General features: G+C 37.7%; 1 protein-coding gene across 3 annotated transcripts in view; it reads left to right on the top strand.

Annotated features, from left to right (window-relative positions):
* Positions 1-24,494, top strand: part of SLC9A3 (solute carrier family 9 member A3) — a 60,874-nt gene that overhangs the window by 8,338 nt on the left and 28,042 nt on the right. For all 3 annotated transcript variants that reach the window (XM_074830182.1, XM_074830202.1, XM_074830192.1), the window contains exon 2: positions 18,050-18,352. In XM_074830182.1, coding sequence (XP_074686283.1) covers positions 18,050-18,352 — 303 coding nt within the window. The remainder of the gene's footprint in view (positions 1-18,049; positions 18,353-24,494) is intronic.

Below are 24,494 nucleotides of genomic sequence, written 5' to 3' on the forward strand. Positions count from 1 at the left end.
AGTGAACTGGGGAAAAGTAATCTTTCAAATCAGGTTGGTGAGCGATAAGTGACTGTGTTTAAGGCTTAAGTCAGTGATACACCTTCTGTGATGTAACTGTCTCTGAAGCTGATGGCTAGGGAAAAAGAACACAGGAATACATGTACAATGTACACAGGCATCGTTTGATATTTTGCTGGAGACTGGGTCTCCTATAGAATCCAAAGAATCGTAGAATCACAGAATCACAGGATGGTTGAGGTTGGAAGGGACCTCTGGAGGTCATCTGGTCCAACTTCCCTGCTCTACAGGGTGACCTACAGCTGGTTGCCCAGGACCATGTCCAGACGGCTTTTGAATACATCCAGGGATGGAGACTCCACAACCCTTCTGGGCAACCTGTGCTAGTGCTTGGCCACCCTCACAGTGAAAAAGTGTTTCCTGATGTTCAGAGAGAACCTCCCATGTTTCAGTTTGTGACCATGGCTTCTTGTCCTGTCACTGGGCATCACTGAAAAAGAGCCTGGCTCCATCCTCTTTGCATACACACTGATGAGATTCCCCCTTGAGTCTTCTCTTCTCCAGGTTAAACAGACTCAGCTCTCTCAGCCTTTCCTCATATGTGAGATGCTTCAGTCCCTTAATCATCTTCCTGACCTTTTGCTGGACTCTGTCCAATATGTCCATGTCTCTCTGGTATGGAGGAGCCCAGAACTGGACACAGTACTCCAGATGTGACCTCACCAGTGCTGAGTAGAGGGGAAGGATCACCTCCCTCGGTCCGCTTGGCAATACTTTGCCTAATGCAGCCTAGGGTATCAGTAGCCTTCTTTGCTGCAAGGGTACATCACTGGCTCACATTCAACCTGTTGTCTACTGGGACCCCCAAGACCTTTTCTGCCAAGCTGCTTTCCAGCTGGGTGGCCCCCAGCATATACTGGTGTGTGGGGTTGTTCCTTACCAGGTCAGGGACTGTGCTTCTCCTTGCTGAACTTCCCGACTTTCCTGTCAGCCCATTTCTCCAGCCTGTTGAAGTCCCTCTGGATGGCAGCATGCCTGTCTGACCTATCAGCCACTCCTCCCAACTTTACATCATGAGCAAATTGTTGAGGGAACACTCTGCCCCATCATCCAGATCATTAATGAGGATGTTGAACAGGACTGGACCCAGTACTGACCTCTGGGGTACACCCCTAATTACCAGCCTCTAAGTACACTTTGGGTCACTGATCACCACCCTCAGGGCCCGGCCATGCAGACAGTTTTCAATCTACCTCACTGTCTGCTCATCCAGCCCCTGTGGCAACAGTTTAAGGGTTTATGAGGCTCTTATGGGAGACAGTGTCAAAGGCCTTGCTGAAGGCCCAGTAGACACTAGCCACTGCTCTGCCCTCATCTACCAGGCCTGTCATTTAATCATATAAGTTAACCAGGTGGGTCAAGCATGATTTACTCTTTGTGAAGCCATGCTGACTACTCCTGGGGAATTTCTTGTCTTTCCTGTGCCTGGAAATGGTTTCCAGAATTAGTTGCTCTATCAGGGAGACCTACAGATCTTGGCCTTTATATTAGCAGTGTTCATACATAGATGGACATGATGGAAATCCACATCCTACCTGGTTAAAGAAGGCAACACTTCTGCATGCTGTTTTGATGGAATCAGTATACTTTGATTAACTGGGGCAAAATCTCATGCTAATATACAGAGGAGAGGAGGATACGTAGTGGCCATATGGTGGCCATGATGGTCATGCCATCATGAATTAAAGAATGGAATAACAAGGTACCAGCATAAAGTTCAGCCTCTCCTCTAACATGGGTGCTTTCTGATCAGAATGGCTTCAATTTTCTGATCCAAATGGCTTTCATTCATATGTTACCCACTCTTCTGCCTTCTCTTAGCTGATACAGTATGAGTTTCATTTCTTATTTTAGACAAACCATTCTCCAGGATGAATTGATATTCTAATGAACAGTATTACTTGATGGGAATGCTCAGTGACATCTATTAACTGGTAGTACCAAGCTCAAGCAGTAGCTAGCTGTTTCAGCAGGAACATGTATAAACCTGGAGGTGGTGGTTGTAGTGTTCTCTGCTTCCTGCAGAACAGGATGATAGATCTTCTTCCTACAAATCTCTCTTCTGCCCACAACAATATTCCAGAAAGCACACTTCTGTAGTCTTCCACTTACCTGAATTGCAGCACTGGTACTTCAGAGTCCTGTCTCAGTGTCCCCATTTCTAATGGGATTTTTATCAAGAAGACTGCCTTTGTTCCCCTAAAAAAAGAACCCCAAACCAAAAAAAAAATAAATGTAAAAAGCCACGCCAACCAACCAACCAAAAAAATCCCTCAGGCAAAACTATGTGGATGAATATTCCATCGTTACAGTTCTTCCCTACAGGAAAGACTAGGAAATTTCCAAGTCCATAATAGTTATGACCATGGTGGTCTCCTATTGCTTAGATCCTAGATGATACTCATTTATCTCCTATCTTCATTTCACTTCACAAAAGACTGTGCAAGCTCTGACTCTGGATAGGAGAACATTTCGACTGCTGAACTGGTATTTTGTCAAGGTACATTATTGGAGTGTAGATGAAGATATTTTGAGCTCAGTTATCTGTTTGGATTAGTTGCCATGAAGGGTAGTGTGTTCTTTTTCTAAGTAGAAATACTGAGTAAATACTGTCTTTATTCTCATGTTTCTTTAATACTTGCTACCACAGATGACATGTGGAAAAGAAATCATAGAAATTTTTATAGGCAAACAACTAATTTAATTTGCATGCACAATCTTTCTAGTGTAACAAGTTGAGTAAGATAGTTTACATTTTTAAAAAATGAACAGTTTTGTGTTGGTCAGTGCAATGATCAATAATTAAAAAAAATAGGGTAGAAAGTACTGTGAGAGACAGGGCAGGATGGAAGCTACAGATGAGAGTACTGTCATGTATGTGGCATAAAAAAGATGTAATAAGATTATGAGGAAAAAAGAGCAGAAAGTATGTACTATTCAGTGTCTAACAAATGTATTAATTTATTATTTTCTTAATTTATGTTGTTTTGTTATCATGAAGATAAATACTGACTATCGTCAGAGGTTTTCTGTTAACATATCTTCATCTAAAGGATTTTGAGGATTTTGTCATAAACTACTGCCTGACAGATTCTATCAATATGTCCATTAGTCATAATCTCTTACCATGAATTAGCAATGTAATATATTTTAGACTTTGCTCTATAGAACTTCAAGAGGATAGCTTTTTTCTCTTGGGCAACCTGTCCTCAGAGGGACTCATGCAGTGGCTCTACTTGTTGTCCTGTAGAGTACAGTGTATTTTAGAGGATGCTATCTTTCAGAGGTGTAAAAAGAACATTCATAGCAAGGCTTAGTTTTTTCTCCACTAACAAGGCATTTTGTAGACAAGATGAATAGTCAGCATCACTTTGTTGTCTTCAATGTTATGCTAAGTATTCCTTCAAATCAGGGAGCCATCTTTGTATCTGCTCTCAATAATCCTATAAATCTTCATTTTATCTGGGCTTTTTAAAGGTGGATTATATATCTGTCAGTTGCTGCATTGTTGCTGATCTGTACATGATTATACCTAACAGGTTTTAAAAAAAACCCAGTATGGTGCAGCTATCCAGAGTTGCAGAGTTTGAAGTGCTTTTCTATTTCAGTATTTACTTTTTTTTTTTTCTTTTTTACTTCTGTATTCCACAGCCTCTCATGCAGCAAAGTCGTATGATTCAAGATGAGAATGAAAGATAGATTGTAAAACAAGGAAGGTGGTAGCCCTCTCAGGTCAGTTATCTAAGTGGTTGTGTAGCATCCATAACAGAGCCTGAAACTTGTATCCTGTAGTGGTGAAAACATTGCTTATGCAATAAAAGTGTCTGGAAAGAGAAGGCAGGTTTTGTTACTTTGTTCTTGACCATATTTAGAAAAAAGGTCCGCACTCTTCCAAAATTTTTATTATAAATAAAGAATATAGCAAGTTCAGAAGCTACTTTTTTTTTTTTTTTTTTTATTCACAGTGTGATACATACAGAATTGATGTCAGTGGAAGATAAGTGCTTTGTAATTTACCTTCCCCCACCCCTGCTCAAGTTAATTTAATAAATTTTCAGACATTCTCTGATCTGAGGATGAGGTTATTACACTTCACATGAGTCTTAAAAAAGGGCTGTCACATTTTTCATGGAGTTAAGGGGAGTGGCAATTCATTAGTACTTAATATATTAATCTTATTTGCAACCTTATGTTCCCTAACATTTCAGTAAACAGAACTACATCTTGTTTTCATGTCTTGAATGCTTGTACTGAAGGAAATGGTAATTAAGTGAAAAGCTAAAGCTTTTTGCTTTGAGACAAAATTATTCTTTCTGAGTACTCAGTAAAGCATCTTAATTCTTCAGCCTTTCCTAAGGAATACAACATAGTTGACCTTACTAAAAACATAGTTTTCAAGGCATGTTCACTTAAATAATGCTGTTTGGTGTTTGAGAGTATGAGGAAGTAAAAACAGCAGGAGAAAGTATGAAGTTTCCTTCTGTTTATGTGATTTAGAAGTAAAAATTAAAATGAGTCCAAGATAAACCTGCCGCTGTAGGTGGAAACTCAGCCTGTGTATGGGTGCTGAAGCTCTTATGTCAGGAAAGACATACCCAAAAGTAAGGCTGAATGGTCTATAGCTATATTTTCCTCTTACTGCGTTGTGTAGCATGTGTTCTCTGTCACATGATGGAGGATCCCAATGTGTTGAAAGTAGAATCTTGTTGATATGCCCTCATCTGATAAATGGTTTATGATTAAAGTCAAGTGAAGTAAGTACTACAACAAACAGTAGTGTTTGTGCTTTAATGCCTAAAATACAGTATCTGTACCTGGAGTTGAAAGAAACCTGTTAAAGATCCCCACTCTTTGGGAACTGCTTATCTATTAAGAATATGATGAAAGTACAGGTAAATCATGAAGCAGATTCAGTTGCTGACAAAATAAACACTCAAAACCGAAATGAAAATAGTAAAATATATCCTGTATATCATGATTACTTAGATATTAGTGAACACAGCAGAAGGTGGAGAATCCACAGATTTAAGGAAAATTCATCTGAAACTTGGCTTCTCTCTTGACACTTGTTCATCTTTTTTTGACTCCCTATCAGGACTAGCAGTATATTCAGGTACAGGATTTCAAGAGATTAATGGAAAAAACAATATTAGCAGAAAATGAAGAAGTTTGGCTGTTCACAACACTTACTGTTTTAGAACAAAAGCAGGACTAACCTACCTGCATTTTTTTATTTTATTGTTGGTATAAAGCAGTGTCAGTTCAGCTAGGTCTTTCTGTCAGGTTGATGCTTTTCTACTCCAGCATTTTTTTCCAGAGCCTATCCTGGCATTTACATGTATATGAAGATGCTACAATAATCCTTTTAGAATTAAGTCTATCTATATACATTTTTTTTCAGTTATAAGCTTTCTTTCACTTATGAATTATCTGTGTGTAAATAATTTAACTCCCTTTACTGGACATGAGCCAGCAATGTGCACTCGCAGCCATATCCTAGGCTGCACCAAGAGAAGTGTGGCCAGCAGGTCAAGGGAGGTGATTCTCCCACTCTACTACACTCTAGTGAGACCCCATCTTGGAGTTCTGTGCCCAGCTCTGGAGTCAGCACAGGAAAGACATGGACCTGTTGGAGCAGGTCCAGAGGAGGGGCACAAAAATGATTAGAGTGATGGAACACCTCTCCCATGAGAAAAGGCTTGAGAGAGTTGGGGTTGTTCAGCCTGGAGAAGAGAAGGCTACGGGGAGAACTTATTTGGGCCTTTCAGTACTTAAAGGAGCCTTATAAGAAAGATGGTGACAGACTTTTTAGCAGCGCCTGTTGCGATAGGACAAAGTGTAATTGATTTTACACTAAAAGAGTATAGATTTAGACTAGATATAAGGAAGAAATTTTTTATGATGAGAGTGGTGAAACACTGGAACAGGTTGCCCAGAGACGTTGTAGATACCCCATCCTTGGAAACGTTCAAGGTTGGATGGGGCTCTGAGCAACCTGATCTAGTTGAAGATGTCCCTGCTCATTGCTGGAGGGGTTGGACCAGGTGACCTTTAAAAGTCCCTTCCAACCCAAACTATTCTATGATTCTACTTAAGTTTGGCTCATATGTATGTGGTAATAGAAGACAAAAAGAAGCATTACTGTGCATATGCTAGTATAACATTTGATTCATACTGAATTCTTAGATCTCCCAAAAAATGAATTTTTTGCACAGATGTTTTTAGGAATATATGCAAAATCTTTATCCCATGTCGGAAGGGACCTGACTATATAAAGGACATTTTTCTACATAAAGCAAAGAATCCTATGTTGATATGACTTTGTACTGTGTATCATGTTTAGTCTATGGGTGTGACATTTGGGAATGCTGGTTTTTAGCTAGGAAGAGATTTGTGTTTCTACCCTCCTTTTTCTTGAAATGAGCAGTCATCTTCAGTAACTAAAGCATTTCAGTTGTGAGATACTTCAAATACAGCTTTAGCCCATTGCTTTTTCCCCTCCTTTTTCTTTCTTCGCTGTGGAAAATGAGTTTAAGCTAATGTCCTTGTGAACTTCCTTTTGCATGCTAACCTTTTCATTTTTCCTGTGTATGCACTACAAAACACAAATGCATAACTGAAAAAAACAGTGGTCTCATCATCACCTTCCTACCCCATTTCGAAACATCAAACCTATTTTCCATGTACTACATTTTGCCGTATAAGGATGCTACTTAAACTACTGTTCTTCCTGCTGTTATCATCATGTATTTCACCTCTCAAATGAGATAATGAAGTTATGGGAGTTAACACGTTAGTTAATCAGAAAAGCTGTAAGGATAAAAATCAAAAGCCATGTTAAAGCACATTGAATGGTAGCAGTATCTCAGAGCCATGTGCAAGAAAAAATTAGTGATATAAATTAAGCTCCACTTTGCTCTTCTTAATCTGTGGAACAATAAATCATGTTCCTGGATTTCTGAGCAAAATTACTTTTTTTATAGGCAGAAATGAGTGCATTCAGTAAGGAAGCATGTAACATCTTCTGCTCTCTATTGCCTAAGCAGAAAATCCTAGGCTTGATTGGTGAAAATGGTGCTTTCTTAACCTTCTGTGGAACAAACAAACTGAGCAGAGTGCAAGTATTGTAACATGAGAAGCCTTGACTATTTCTTTCCCACATATCACCTTGCTCAGTTCCTTAACATCTTTCTGACTAGCATTACTGTTGTTAAAAATGCCATTCTGTCATTAAGTAAAACTCCACAAAGAGAATTGTATATGGAGAAACAGGTGAGTGACAAGTGATTTCACAAGCATTCTTACAGAAAAAAGTTTCTACTTGCTTCTCCATTTGACAAAGCTTTGGAATCCCAAAGTCTTCACTGAGGAGCTTCCACAGGCCTGTAAAAATCTTGCGAAAAGACTCTATCCTTTATCTGTTGTCATTCTGGACACGTTATGGCAATAGGAAGTGTTTCTCTTAAAAGTTTCTAAACCTAACAAGTTTCTAGCTTGTTAGTTAAAAATAATCTTATCTAGAAAAATCTGAGATTACCAAATTCCTAGCACATGTAAACAGCATACTTGAGTTTCTGAAATTACGTACAAGAGTTGTAATCCATCATGAAACTCTTATCAAACTGCTGGAGCCTTTTCTCCAACATAAGACTCCGACAAAATTTTGAAGCCTTGCAGGGTGCACGGTAATACTCACTTTCAGTGGAAACTAGCCAGGTATGTTTTCTTAACTTCTCTCAAATTAAGTTTGTTTGCAGTTTTAAGCAAGAGCTACTTGACATTTGTGATTTTGTTTTGTGTCTGTGGGCATCACTGCTAAATTTGAATACTGTAATGCTTATCCCTGTAATCAGGAATACTTCCATTGTAATCCCATGCTATTCCAGTTGTACTAATTAAAATCTTGCCAGGGTGGAATGTAGGGGGCAGGAAGCAAGGCACTCTACCAAAGCTTGAAAAAAAGTGCTTTCCTACCCCATGACTTGGAGCGGCCTTCATAGCCCTTAGGTATTAATTGTGTCCTTCATGCCCTTCCTAACAGGCAGTAATTCTTACTGTGCCCTGCAAGAAGCAGTACTGGGGAAGAACAGGAAGTCCCTATAGTATAAGGAAATTTTCAGAGTTTCAACCTACTAAGGCGATTCATTAAGTTATTTTTTCTTCATCTTCTTTTTCTTCTTGGTACACTAGACCTGAACCAAGGAGAACTGGTTCTGTTTTGTGTTCAGGTTTTGGTTCTTCTTTATGCAATTCTTTACACAATTTATCATACCAGAACAACTGTTTCCATATATTACTACTAATCTGTTTCTTTATCTGTATGAGCAAAAACCAAAACATTTTCAAAGGGAGACCTTTGTTTTAATTCATTTATCATATTAAAGTGAAGGTCAAAAGGAAAAAAAATTTCTAAAATTCACAGTGTGAAATAAGTTAACTCAGAATTTCGTGGCATTTATTTAACTCAGTACCCCATGTTACTGGAAAATAGTTTGGTATTTTAAAGATAAAAAAATTGCTTCCAATATCTGTCAATAAATTTCAGTGAATTTTTGAAGATAATTTTAAAGCTGGAGCAGTTGCAATGTATACTATTAATAGAAAGTCAATTCTACCTTGTTTTCATGCCCCAAAATGCTTTTTTAATTTATACTGTAAAATCAGCTGGATTTTTAGACCTCAGGCAATCATTTTAGTCAAAACTAGCTTAGTGATCAGAAAATTACCGCTAATTCTACTTACAGTTATTGTTGACCCTTTAACATGTAATTGGAAGAGGTTATGACAGAAACACCTATTTTTATTCTTTTGTATACAGAGTAGCTCTAGTATGCAATAGCCTTCAGCTGTGCTTCTTTATATTTGTATTTGGTGTGGAATATCATGTACTGCCAGCATCCTAAACACAGAAAACTCATAGTAACCCCTAACTGAGTTCAGTCTGTGAGGAATATTAACTTGAGCAAGAAGATTGTCTTTCAAAGTTAATTCTAATACCTTTGCCTAGGAAATGAAGCAGTTTTATGATACTTTTGCTGTCCTGTTTTATATCCTCTACTATACTTCAAGGTGTTTCTAATGTGTACTTTGCTCTCATTTTGAAATATTATTTTTGACTGTTCCCATTTTTCTTTCAGTGCCATTCAGTTCCATAAGGGCCAAATGCTACCACACTTGCACTGCAGTGGGACTGCTCCTTCAAAAAAGAACTATTTGGCATAATTATGATAAACTGTACCTGACTGTTTAAACTTCATTATGTTCTAAGTGCTTATAGAGGTAATAGTTGCTTACTCACACACTTCTTTGAATTTGACTTGGGGCTATCTTTTTATGTTATGACCTATCAACTGGGAACCTTGACCTCTATGTTGGTTGCATTTTTAATTGCTAACATTTTGTTAATTGTTCACCTACAAAGAACAGCTACCTAAAATCTCCTGTTTAATAAGCTCATTACAATGCTGTACACTTTGTAAATGGTGACCATTACATATGTGACAAATAAAGAAAGCTTTCTTAAGCTGGATAAAACCAAACTCAAACCAGTTCATCTAAACAAGTTAAATATGAAGGACTTTGCCTTGCTTAGGAAAAATATGTCCAGGATTAAGTATGGACAGTATTAATAGTCATGTTCATGTAGTATATTTTAAGACAATATCCAAGGACTTATACCAAAGATGGCTTTTACTGCTTGTTACACAATGCATACATATTATATCTCAGATTTTCTTCTGATATAAAATATCTCTGAGATATAAAATATCTCTGAGTTTTTTCAATAAATCTTTCAATTTTTGCTAGATTTGGTAAAAGCATAAGGTAGTGATTAGTCATTTAAGATTTGTCTAAGTAATACTGTTTAGAAGAAATTAGTAAAAGCTTTTTCTTTAAGGGATTTGTATCACTTGTATATAAACAATTTGAAATGGCACAATCAGTTCATAAGACTTGAGGAATACCATTGTTGCAAGGTCCACAGAACAGAATCTAAAGGACTATAAAATATGCTATCAGTCTCCTGACAAGGAAAAAAAGGCTGAGCGCACTTTGTTGATAAAGATTAGAAAGGCAAATACAAGTAATAATGATCAGCCTCAGCCATGTCGAGTCTGCTCAAACACTTCCTGGACAGTCTAGAAGAGCAGTTCCCTCATGCTTTGAAACCTTGCTTCAACCAAATCACTCTTAGAACACAATGAAAGATTCTTTTTTTCCCTTGATTTAGGCCTAAATTAATCTGTTAATAAGACAGGGCCCAGAAAGAACAGTTACTGGGTGGGTAAGGAAAGGACAAGATGTCAAGATAAAGTATGAAACTCTAGGAAGGTTATTTGTGGAAGTCACTAGAATTTAGTTTGTGGACTGGTCTTATGCAGGGTTTGGTTTTGTTTCAAATTAGCACTGCAGAAAGAGGTGAGGTATCCTACTGAGAACTTCTGATGACACATTTCCCTAGGCATTATTACTATTCATGTAGATCTGGCTATTGTGCTAGAAAAAACATACAGTCTTGAGAACTAGAAGAAGGGATGAAATACAGTAATACCAAGAGCAGTTTCACTCAGAGACCAATGACAAGAATCTCTACATGAGGTTGTGAATGAGAGGTACACATCTGTATGAAGTGTCTACAGGATGACTGTGAGTCACCAATCTGATAATGAATCCAGGATGTAGCTGAACTATAGATTGTGATAGGAAATTATTAATGCTGTTGGACCTGCTTCTACTGTGACTCATGCAGAATGCAGTCTATATTTCTGGCAACTCTGGGTCCACAAAGGTGAACTCAGATTGAAATAGAGTGAGCTGAAGTGAAGACTGAAAATAAGCAGTTTAGTTTAACAGACCAAAGACAAGCAACAAAAAGCTGTGCTTATATATTGGGAAATAAATGTTTTAACATTAGGGAAAAAGAACTATTTAAGAAAATTGATATCATTGTCACAAAGGAAAATGGATATAAAAAGTTCAGGCTAGAAATCAGAATGAAGTCTCTATGCAATGAGGGCTGCTGGTGTGCATTCACATAGGCTTAGCTGGAGAAGAAATCCTCTGAAATGAGGATCATTAAATGTGGTGGTGTGATAATGGAGGACCTGGCTACACAACCAAACAGCTCTTCTAGTTCTTATGGTCATAATTAAAATTCCTAGATCCTCTGTGCAGGCTACATGAGCAACTGTAATTAGTTGGAAGGTATGCCTATGCTATGCAGGAAAGAAATGCTGTGTTTGGTAATGTGGCAAGGGTAGAAAACTTATGTAGTCAAGTCATGAAGGACATCTTAAAGAGGTCCAGTACAACTGATGCCAATGGACAGGGATGCAAACTTGGCACATCATGAAAAAAATGAGTTACATGGATAGAGCAGAAAATGAAAAACATATGAGTATAAAGAAATCAACTATAGCAAGTGCAGGAAGTTTATTGGCGAACTAGTAGGTGGGCAGGACTGTTAAGAAGTAAAGGGAGCCATAACAAAAGATAAGAGAAATATAAATACGGGAAACTTCATTACACAGGAAATTGTATCAAAAACCTTCTCTTAGTAGAAGAGTAGAGTAAGTAGAAAGACTTATCAGAAGAGTGTGCTCTTGAACAAATACATTAAATAGATAGCAATTAACATGAAATACTTAAGGACAAGTAGCAAAGCCTCTGGAGAAATTTGAGATTAAAGCTGTAGAAATAAAAAGGAAGTTGCCCACCAAACAGAAGACAAAGTGACTGAAGAGTGGGAGAGAGTTACCCTTCCTTAAAAAAAGATATATATATTTATAGAAAAAAGAAAAAAGAACAATAAAGGTCATTATCGTTAAGTAATTTTCTGAACAATTGCAACAGTGAGGTTTCCTAAAGAATTTGTACTGTCAATTGTTTATAAAACATTAACTATTAGTCTGGACCAGGTGATGTGCAGAATGGAACTGACATACATCGCCCTCAGTATCATGAGAGGACCACAGTGAACACTACAGGCAGCCAATAAAGATCAGGGATAATATGAGACTGTTAGTAAACCAAGAGTTAGAAGTAATTTTAACACAGTGATTGTTCAGCTTCTTTTTAGATATTGGGGAGGTCAGGGTATCTGGATCTCCTACATATACACCTTGATGAGAAAAAAATTTCAAACACTAAGAATCTAAAATAACCTTTTAAAGGAGTTTTCAGATAAAAAACAGGGAAAAAAAGGCTAGAAAACACACAGTTCTCTCAGCCCTGGCATCTACACACAGTTCCTACTGCATGAATGCCGCAATCTCTGCCCAGGGGTTTGCTTAGGCCATCTCACGTGTTTCTGCATCACTGCAGCTTCTTTCTTGGTACGGCAGATGCAGCTGGTTAGTCTGAGCTGTGATCCTCTAACTGGCTGCAACTAACGTGTGGAGATACAGAGCAAGAGAGATGCATGCCTTTTAGGGAAGGTGGAAGCAAAATGATCCCTTCTTGAAAATGTATGCTCCGTATTATATTTTAGACAGGGTGGCCATTCCCTAGTCAGGTAGACCATCATAATAGGAGTGGATTGGGACTCTCCAGAGGTGTTTGAATGGCATTATTGTAATGCCCAGCTACACTTGATCATTTTAGTTCACAAATTGGTATGTGATTATACTTTGAGCTGTTATACAGGCAAAGTAAAGCAGATTTTCCCATGAATACTATTGGAATATATTTCAGATTTATGATTTTTTTTATGTAATAATATATCTGCAGAAGACACTACTGAAAAAAACCTGCAGAAAGGGTGGAACCAAACAATTTTTAAATAGAATTCCCCCTCTGTAATGCTAAGGGGAACATGAGCAGATAGATAAGATATGAAAATTTCATGCTTGTCAGTCAGAGTCCAACTGCTGGAAGATGTTTAGAATAAAGATTTCCCTTTGGGCAGCATATTCTTTTGTGGAATTTTTCATGCCTTCTCTTAAGTAGCTTCTATGTTGTGCCATTACAGGAACCTGATTATATACTGCCTTGGAGATACTATATTTCCATCTCTGTAAAGTAAATGTAAAGAATCACAAAGAAAAGTTTGCAGCATTTTGCTCTCACTTTGGTCAATGGCAAGGGTTCTCACCAGTTGCAGAGAATCAGGTCTTGGATCTCAAATTAGAAGCACTCATGGCTTGATTTAATGTGGTAACTTCATCTTTGTAAGTGAAAATAAAAAGTCAAAACTGAAAAATAGACTAATAGCATACTATCAATACATATTTGACCCACTAGCAACAATGCATTTGGTATACCCCACACCGGACACTAGCAGTGCTAAGAGGAGCAGAGAAATGTTTGCAAATTCATATCTAGGCTTTCATGGGGACTATGGAAATGATAAGTCTGAAAAAAGAGGTTGAAAATCTTTCAATAATCTAAATTATTTTGTGATTCCTTGGATTTTATCCAGAGATACACAGAAAAGAAACTTTAGCAGAGAATTACTAGCATTATTATAAGTCAGTTCTTGATTTTTCTGGATGACGTGTTGCATACTATGCACATGCAGTAGATTTTGTGATTGACTGGGACAGTGATCTTAGCTGAAAAAATTAAAAAATTATTTCAGTGTTTTCATGGCCTTGATTTCACACTAACAAAGTTAATGGAAATGTCATTAGTCACTTGAGATAGTGCTGAAATGACCGTATAAATCCTGAAATTTAACAGTATATTAAATAGGTAGTTTCAGATTTTTAATTTTGCAGCACTGTATTTTCAAAAGTTGTCAAATCTATTTGGAATTGTTCATTTCAGCTGGAAACAAAGCACAGAATTCTAGAACTCAGTAATTGAAATGTTTCACTTGGTAAGCAAAAGTCAGTATTCATTAAAAACAGGTGCTGTTAGAGAGTTTGGAAAGAAATATGGGAAACCTTACTTCGGAAACCTTTTTTTTGTGTCTCTACAAATATTGTCTTGATCATCAATTGTACATTATCTCTTCTTTTATTATTCTTTTATTTATTATTCTTGCTATTTAACCAGTTCTTTCTGTCTTCATTTCATTTAGTGAATGAGAGAAAAGTTATTCAGTTGAATCATTTCTTGCAAAGCACTCTCAGATGGCCTTAGAAAGCAATTCCACTGAAAGATTTAATCTAAGTTACTGCATTTTTAAAGGTGATAAAAAATAACTCCTTAAAGTATATTTCTTTGAGCCAAAAGAAACTGGTTCCAGCCATCAAATCATAGGTTGCTAGTTTGTTTTGTCAGATATGTTAAATGACACAGTCCCTTTTCTTGGATCTCAAAGGAAGTGTCAGAAAAAAAATTCACAGGAAGTTTATGCTATCTGATTGTTTCTTAACTTTGTGTAAGGCGTCTATTCCGCAATGCTCAGCTTGAGTTTAAACACAGTTTACCCACTAGCCAGTCCAACCCACTTTCAAGCCAGGTTTAGCATGTACTGGATGGAAGGCATATATAACTTTTTCACTAATATTTTTTCACTAATACTGTGCCTAGACTCATGTAGATGAATTCTAAGTGACAAATGTTAAAATTTATAGATCACAAGATTGCCCTGTGCACTGTTATTTCTTTTATGCCATGGACTGGCTACAATTTTTCTTTCTTTGCTCTTTCCCTCTCCTCATTAAAATTTATTAATGTCTTTTTCATTATTAACTGCAGTGAAAATAGAATTCATTTCATCTCTGGGTCCCTCACAGTGTAATTTATCTGAGCAGCACTGCATGCTATCCTTCCTGATATTTGTAGTTTCTTTCAAACACAATCAAACTAAACTCCTTGTCCATTATTGTTCAATTTTATTTTACTCTTCAGTCAGGTGAAATACTTAGTCATTCTAGTCATCTAGATGTAATTAAAGCTTCCAATTCTACTTTGTCGTGGGGACATAATTCTTTTTGCAGGACTTTCTAGATCTCTTAGGCAACTAAGGGCAAACTTTATGAAATTAATGTACTATCATTATGACAGTTGTAACACACTCAGAATGTATTAGGGACATAACTTCAGGATAATGAATTGTTAAAAAACATTAAAGAATGAATTTAGAATTAATCTATATTAATTTCTATAAATGTAAGATCTACGCATAATGCACAATCTTAATTGAATATACTCAGAGCCAGAAAAAAAAAATCAATCATTCTAAGAGCAAATATGAATTCAAACATCGATCTAAGTTTCAATTATATCAATCTAAAGTTATTTCATTGAATTTCATCAGTTGTGGTATTTTCCTTTTGCATATTTCTGTGTTTATAGACATATTGCATATTATATGCCTGCAGAGTTAGCTAGGCAGTTACTTTAAAACAAATATGGTCTAGTGTTCATGTTTTGCTTGGGCCAAATACAAAAAAGAGAAGAGACTTCTCTAGAGCTCTGTTTCATGCAATAACTTTCCTGTCCACAGCCTGCATTCCTAAACTAATAGAGTAGAAGAATTTATTGCTGATAGTATTAAAATCTGGTACAGATAATCAGTCAACTGGAGTTAAAGGGAACACAGGCAGATATGATGTAGCTGATTCACTGGGAACATGCGACTTCTAGGAGGAGACAGTGTTGTAACCAAAATCAGGTTGGCTTCCCAGCAGTCCCTGGGAGAAACTCATTTTGATTCTACAGAATATTAATTTTTAGCTGGACATCAGTTTTTTTCCAAATGTCTCGTTCTGAAAAGTCTTCACAGGTTTATTTTAAGTTTTTAACTTTAACTTCTTGTAGTCCTGGCTTATCTACAAACATAAGAGTAGGAAAAACAGACTTGGGTTAGTAAGACTAGCTCAGCAACATTCATTTTCAGGGATAAGGAGATAATCCCTACTCTGTGAGGTGATAAATTAGTTGATAATTCACTGACTGGAAATTCAAGCCATCAAGAATGACCAGTAGGAAAGACTTTTAAGAAATTAAATGCTACAATTTATACACATGGAATAGTAGCTAGTTTGTTTTTCTTTATTTAATTTCTTCTTTTTTTTAATGCAAGCCCAAGGGATTTTATTATAAAGAGAAGAAAACTGGGGAAAACCACAGTGTTTGTTTCTGTGAAGTGCTATTCAGCTACTGATTACATGATAAAGATGATACAGAAAACTGGCATGGTTTAGCCAACTTCACTGAATGCAGTTTGCTTTCATATGTGATTGCTATTCTATTAATCCCACTCTGAAGCTGTGTTCTGACATGGCTTAGTTTCCAAGTCTTGCCTACAAACACTTAGGAACATCTACAGTCATGCTCATTGTCGGTATAGGCAGGCTGTGGTAATTTTTCCTTTCGTGTTTTCTATTCTGATGAGGCCACGGAGGTTATACAACAAGTAGGAACCATCTATAGGGCTACTATAATGATGGATGATACTTCTAACATTGCCTGTGTAGATGCAGCCAAGATGAAGACAGACAGTTCAGGAATGGGGCTCTTAAGACACTCTAAAAGGTAACTAGTAAATGTTTGACTAGGACAAATACTTGGCTGGGAGGAAAAACAATGGTCTTTCACTAAAGTAACCTGGTCTATGATCTCTGCATAGTCATGGGAAGGATTCTTCCACTATACCTTAAAAGGCCGGAATTCTTAATGATGGTTTCTTGTCCAAACTAGTTTTGAGCTAACTTGCATTAGCATTGTAAAAGGTTCAGCACAGTTCTAGGGTGATGCTCAAACCAGGAGCAAGTTGGTGGCTTTTAGTGGAATTCCTAACGTGAAAATCACGTTTTTCAAGACAAAGACATATAAGTAAAATCCCATTTATTGGGTTGGTATCACAAAGTGCCAGGGTTCAGACCACCTAGGACACATCAATATTTAAGATAAACTGAAGGAAAAGCTCACAGAAATCTCAAGAAAGTCAATTAGCACACCTGTGCTTCCTTATTATCAAACACCTTTGCCACCTCCTCCTTTTTCATGTTCCATCTTTCTCTGTAGACTTGACTTCTCTCTGTTCTTCCGTCTGCTTTTTTTTCTTTTATCTGATACTTAACAAGTGCACTATAAATATATGTTATCACATGTATTTGCAGTCTTACTTGTGTTTCTGTCATCTTGAACAGTCTATTTTTGATGTTTTGGCCTTGCCATCCTTCTGTCTCTTTAGATTCATTCATGGCACTCTCCCTTTAATTATTGGCTAGTTTAATAGTTTTACCACACCATACCATTACATGTTTTTCTATAATAGATACCATATACTGTTCATCTTTTTTAATAGATTTGACATACTACTGTAAGATACAGATTTTATGACACTGTTTATACAAAAGAAAGTAGCCTGTTGCAAAACCATTTCTCACAAATATATCTATATATGAAGAAGCCACCATTAAAGCCCCCATTCCTCCAGAAAGCCTCTGAAGTAACTGAAATCCTTAGTGAGGAGATTTTGAGGAAAAGGCCCAAAAGGGTTCTTCCATAGTAGCAGCTCCATTCTACTCCTGTTGCAGGCTACATTGTCATACAATATTCTTCATAAATTTAAAAAGAGTTGTCTTGAACCTAGTTCTTCTTCCAGCATTATTCTCTCATCCTCCAATAAACCTGCTAGTAAACAGATAATTTTTAAAGTTGGGAGTTTTTCAAATGTTGGGAGGTCAGATGCGTATTTTTAGATACAGAAATAAACCATAAAGTTATGCGTTTCCAGCACTTCTACCATTTCTTTTCAGTTTTGCATTTACTGCTTTGCACAGAACACCACCTTTCCCTAGACAGATTTTGTATGGAGAAGATAACTCAATAAAGGAAATAAATGTCATGGAATATTGTTTTCATATAAGTTGAAATATGCTGGATAAAATCTGAAAATCAATCTTTTAATTTTATTTTATAAGTGGCTGTGTTCTGACATTGTCTGTATCCCATGCATTCCATGCGTGTTTTGGGTTTAATAACAATGAAAGCAGGAAGTCTGTGAAGTCAGAATTGCAAGCTAATGACAGTTGTTGCTCAAATTGTTTCTCCATTCCAATTCTGACAAACTTTTTCTCTTTCCTTGCAGTTTTCCACTTGTCCCACAAAGTCACTCGGGTGGTTCCAGAGAGTGCTCTGCTGATTGTTCTTGGTCTCCTCCTCGGTGGCATTGTATGGGCAGCAGATCACATTGCCTCCTTCACCCTTACACCAACTGTATTTTTCTTCTATTTGCTGCCCCCCATTGTTTTGGATGCTGGATATTTTATGCCAAATAGATTGTTCTTTGGAAATCTTGGTTCCATCCTTTTGTATGCTGTTATTGGGACAGTCTGGAATGCTGCCACAACCGGTTTATCTCTCTATGGTGTCTATTTGACAGGAATAATGGGTAAGTTTGACCTGTGGAGGCACAATTGTGAATGCTACTGTATGCCAGCTGTTAGATGGGTGATACTTTACAACTTAACAACCCTTTTCAGCAGAAAATTCCAATTTTAATGGGAGCCATTTGTAGTATTTTTATCAAATTTAAGAATGATCTGAGAAATCTTCTCTGAAGCAAGCATGAAAGGGACTTGAAGCTGTGTCTCTCATTATCCTGCTTTAAATGTGTGCATACACTCTCAGGATAAAGCTCAGGATTCATCCTGCTAATGGGCCCCTGGACAAAAATACACTCTGAAGGGCTTATTTCTTTCTGCTGTGATAGAAACCTTCAAAGTTACTGTGCAATGGAACTGTCTTCCTTCAGTCAGCATTAATATTAAGTAAGCAATGGTTGCTGAGTGGGTATGTATGCATGACACCTCTATTTTGTCTTCTGAGGCTGGAAATTGTAACTGAAGACTTACAGAGCCAAGTAGCACATGTAAGGTGAACTCTGTTTTAATTATACTACAATATAAGGTCATGGGGCTGGTAGAAGAGGCACAAAACAGCAATTCTTAACCTCCTCAGCAGGTGTGGCATGCACATAAGCTATGTACTGCCTCCTGAAGAAAAATAATCTACATCGTATGTGGATTGCATGTGTTTTGAAATAAGCATCTTATCTATGCTTTTTTAGTGTTTCTATTGAAGAAGCTCAGGAGCCCTTCTAGGACAGAATTTTCTTAGGTTAGTGAGTTTTAGAAGGTCGTTACAGGCCACATCTGAGTGCTGCTGAGAGCAGTACAGATATACAGTGTGCTGGTGTGCCTGTGCACTCTGCCAGTCTCTTCTTGGCAACCAATGCCGAGATCCTAGACTGAGTGAGCGGCTCCAAGACCACAAGGGGTACGTTGTGTTGTATGAAAGGCTCAACAGCTAGTCATGAGGTTGTTCTCTAAACACACTGGTGCAAAATCGACTCAGAGCAATTTACCAAATTTACCACAGACTTCCTTTTCAGTCCAGATAAAAAGAGTGCCTCAAAGGTCAGAAGTTGCAGATATTGCAGAGACCATTTTTGTGATGAAGAATTAAACTATTAGCTGATTATTACAGAAGAGAACATAGTAGAGTTTTTCAGCTTCAAAAACTGCTCCCATTGTCCAGCACAGGGAAATAGCAGAATTTGGGGCTGGGTTCTTTGAAACTGAGCATAAGATTGGGATATCTGTTCCATCCATTTTAAGGGAAATCTGTGTTGTCCTTATTGGAAAATCCCAGTCTGGAAAAACTAGACCACAGACTTGTTCATATGAGATTCATTTTATGTAACTGCAGAAGTTTGTAATACAGACATCTATGAAAGATTTAGCTTACATTTTAGATATTTACTTTACTAAACTCACATTTTGTAAGTAATAGTTTTTGTTTAGAAGATACAAAGGTGATAGCTCAGATGCAGACACTATTGACTTTTATAAGTAGGTAAGATGTTTTATGTGCTTTCAGCCTGTAAGCACAATGTACTGCATCCACCATTTCACATTTATAGTTAAATACAGGTTTTCGGGATCAAAAAAGGTGACAAAGGGATATTGCTATTGAAACAGATTGGACAAGGATTTGTTGTTTTAATATCCAAGCTGCTTGGAACAGTTTAAAAATATGACTAAAAATATTTTATTAACATCCTGTTCTGGGAAATATAATGAATGATAATTACATTGAAGAATATGTTGATAAAAATAATTAAAGGAAGAGAATTGACCTCCTTATGACATGTGAAACGGAAAAGGTGTTTTCCCAAAAATTTTAAGTGAAAAACCCATTTATCTCTTGCTCTCCTCCAAATCCATAAACAATTCTTGACTAACTGTAAAAGCTGGATTTGATAGCTACATGTTCTGCTTCATCATTATGCAAAACTTAGTTAGGTGACAGTATATACTAGAACTCTGAGCTTAAACAGGAGAATCAGCCCCCACCACAGGTCGCAGCTAAAGCTATACAAGCTAGAAATAGGGATGTTAAGAAAGGCAAACAATAAACTGGCATGCCTGGTGAATTTAAATGTTTAGAATGAGCATTAATTGCTATACTGTGGGGACCTGTCTTTACTACCAAGACACATAATAACCTACTAGAGTTCTAATTTCAGCTATGGAAAAGGCCAGAGAAGCCTGTCCCTGATTCAAACTATGTCATTCTCCAGCAAAGCTAAGTAGGACTTTAAAATATCTACATGACACATACTTACTAATCCACTAAACACATTGTGTTGACCTCCAAGATGTCAGCAAGATCTGAGCACCACACTTTGAGAAAAGCCTTGCTGTTACTTGCTGAGGATAGGAGAACAGTGAGTTACTCAATTTCTAGAAGAGTTCATAGCAGCCTCTGGTTGAAGTTCTATGGCATATTTTTGTTTCTACCCACTTTTTCTACAATTGGAGTGAATAATGCTAAAAGTAGTATTAAAATGTAGGAATATATATCCACTACAGACTGAGATGAACTAAAACCAAATTACTTCCAACTTTAACACTGAATGAGCCTGTAGTACTGTCCATCAATATGAGAGTGCATAATCCAAATTGGATTACGTAGATTTCCTACATAAATAAACATAAAAGCATCTCTTTGTTTGCATTCAATATCCTTATAGATAGTATAATTTGCAGAAGAAAAAGGGAAGGTAATAATTAGAAAGAAATCCTTCTTTAGACGTGAAATTAAAAGATAAGCACCTCGTCTATTAACTAACAGCCATACCAGTGTGCTTTCACAGAATCGGAAGAAATATCTAACCCTAAATCTTCATGGCTGATTGCACCTAACTGTTCATCATCTGCTGGAGAACTAACACATGCAGAACTTCTCTGTGGAATAATTGTGGTTGTGACTGATGCTTAGAAAAGTTTTTCATGTACAATCTAGGTCATAGTGACAACATGCTGAGTATGCGTAGAAGTCTAGACTGGGCTCAGTGAACTTACCTTGCTCAGGTGTCACTGCTGGCAGCTAGTCATTCCAGACTCTGGTGAGCTGGAGGAAGCAGTGGTCATGTATCACTTCGAAATATAACTAGTCTAAATAAAAGTCTGATTTAGAAACTCCATGCCTCTTGACACTGCTTTGTAGGAATTATAGATGTGTCCTAACCTTTCCATAAATATTTGCTTACCAGCTTTGCAAGTCTTCAAGGAATGTACCAATGATTATAATTGGTAACATATAAAAAAGATAAGCAGTCTCAGTGAGCCTATTTATTTTAAAAGCTTACTTTCTATTGTACCCTGATATCTGATAGTTATTGTCATTGGGCTTGTTCCTTCCTTAAGCATGGCAGAGAAGGACAACATTTGATGGAAACATTACTTAGATTCAGGTTCAAGGCTGTTCTCAGAATTTTTGGCACAGACTTCAGCTCACTGCTTCAAGCCCTCCCTCGCACTAAACCAGATAGATTTAGTCCTCATTCACAGCCTGAGTTGTCCAAGAGTGAACAAGACTATTTATTTTTTCAAAAATATAAAGTACTTATAGGTCTGTGCAAACTATAAATTTCTGTTTTCAGGGCCTTACCAAGGCCCTTATAAACTTTATGGAAAACATTGTAGATGCTCTGATTGTCAGACAGCAGTTAAGAGAATATGTACTTCTGCAGCTCCCCCAGATTACTGGCCATTGTGTACAAAAGGGTGTTGTCTACTCCTGTCTCTAGCTGCCCATGTAAGCATCCTTCTCTTGAGTAAAAATGCCCACGCCATTTTGTATCAAAATATTTGGAATCTAGTTCAGTTTCAATTACCTTCCAAGCACTAAACATTCTGGATTTGAAAATATATCTTGTAAGAGTTCTTGTAGAGGAGTTGCGATGTTGTTCCGGAAGTACCTTACAGGCAATATTGATCTACAGGCTAAGGCTACTGACTGTCATTGTCTGACTCATGCTTCCAAATCATTTAATCAGATGGATTTCTCCCTCATCTGTAGAAATCATGCCTGACAGAACTTTCTATTAATTTGGGGCATGGGCCTCTGCACTGTGTTCTAATGAATGACCTCCCAATATATTCCTTCTTTGCTCTTCCTCATATAATTTTGGGCTTCATCGCCTCTTAATGAACCTTGCTTCCTCCCCCATCCATTAATGAATACAAAGGGAATTTTGCTGTTCTCTAGCCTTTCAGAAATCTGTTCCCCAGAAAAAATGACTGGGATACCACTCCTGATTGCATAAAGAGGGTAAATTTTGCAAGATATTTAGGAAGCTGAGCAAAGGGATATTTGTGGCTCCTCCTTTTCTGTTACTTTTAAAATTATATTGATGCTTGTCTCAGTCTGTTTGCATAACTGATCAAAATAATCTTAATAACTGAAAGAAGATTTAAAAAAAAAAAAAAAAAAGGGTTACTTTGTCACCAGAGTTTTGTAGTTCCAAAACCTTTGAAATCATTGCCAAAATTTCTAAGGGACTACAACACAAACATGTTGAGGTACATTTTAGTCCTTCACCTATTTTTATGGTCCACTCATGGACAATTAAGCATTGGCATCATGAATCATAATTTGTGAACAAGTGGCTTAACTACACCTATCAATGAATGTCTACTTGCATAACGAGGTCACAAGTGGTGTTTAACTGTACTGAATGCAGTTAAGCCCCACTGTAGCACTTCTTAGTGACCAAGAGTCAAATTTGGCCTGCGGCATGAAGTATTTTGGAATTTTTATTTCAGGAGTGCTGGTATATTCTTTTTACCATCTTGTCAGTTCTGTTACCCTGAGATAATTTACTCAAGTTAGACAACCCATACCACACACAAATACAAAGCCAGTTTAGATCTGGAAATACTTGTCTCAAGTGCCTTACCACAAGAACAGGACTGTACTGCTCTCAGAATCAACTTTGATCCACATGGGCCAATGCTGGATTCAACAAACCTTGTAGGATACAAGTTGACACAATGCAGAACTTGTTAAGTAGTTTCCAAACAATAGGTTATAAAAGTAGGTGATAAAAGGAAGACTAGGGAAAATGTGGGCCCTCTCTGGAAGGAAACAGGAGACCTGATTACCCAAGATATGGAGAAGGCTGAGGTACTCAGTGACTTTGTTGCTTCAGTCTTCACCAACACTGCCCAAGATGCAGAAGACAAAGGTGGGAACTGGGAGAATGAAGAACCTCCTGCTGTAGGAGAAGATCAGGTTCAAGACCATCTAAGGAACCTGAAAGTGCACAAGTCCATGGGACTTGATGGGATGCATCCACGGGTCCTGAGGGAAGTAGTGGATGAAATGGCTAAGCACTATCCATTATATCTGAGAAGTTGTGGCAGTCCATGAAGTTCCTGATGACTAGAAAAGAGGAAAATAATCCCCATTTTTAAAAAGAGAAGAAAAGAAGACCCAGGGAACTACAGGCCAGTCAGTCTCACCTCTGTGCCCAGCAAGATCATAGAGCCGATCCTCCTGGAAACTCTGCTAGGACACATGGAAAATAAGGAGGTGTTTGGTGACAGCCAACATGGCTTCACTAAGGGCAAATTGTGCCTGATGAATTTGATGGACTTCTACAACAGGGTTACAATGTTGGTGGATAAGGAAAGAGCAGCTGACATCATCTACCTGGACTTGTGCAGAGCTTTTGACACTGTCCTGCACGACATCCTTGTCTCTAAATTGGAGAGACCTGGATTTGATGGATGGACCACTCAGTGGATAAGGAATTGGCTGGATGGTCGCACTCAAAGAGTTGTGGTCAATAACTTGGTGTCCCAAGTGGAGAGTGGTGATGAGTGGTGTTTCTCAGGGGTCTGTACTGGGACTGGCACTGTTTAACACCTTTGTTGGTGACATGCACAGTGGGATTGAGTGCACCCTCAGCAAGTTCGCTGACGACACCAAGCTGTGTGGTGCAGTCGACACACTGGAGGGAAGGGATGTGCCATCCAGAGGGACCTAAACAGGCTTGAGAGGTGGGCCTGTGCAAACCTCACGAACTTCAACAAGGCCAAGTGCAAGGTCCTGGACATGGGTCTGGGCAATCTCAAACACAAATACAGGCTGGGGGATGAGTGGATTGAGAGCAGCCCTGTGGAGAAGGACTTGGGGGTATTAGCGCATGGAAAACTGACTATGACCCAGCAATGTACGCT

This window comes from Strix aluco, chromosome 1, assembly GCF_031877795.1.
Source record: "Strix aluco isolate bStrAlu1 chromosome 1, bStrAlu1.hap1, whole genome shotgun sequence".
NCBI classification, from domain to species: Eukaryota; Metazoa; Chordata; class Aves; order Strigiformes; family Strigidae; genus Strix; species Strix aluco.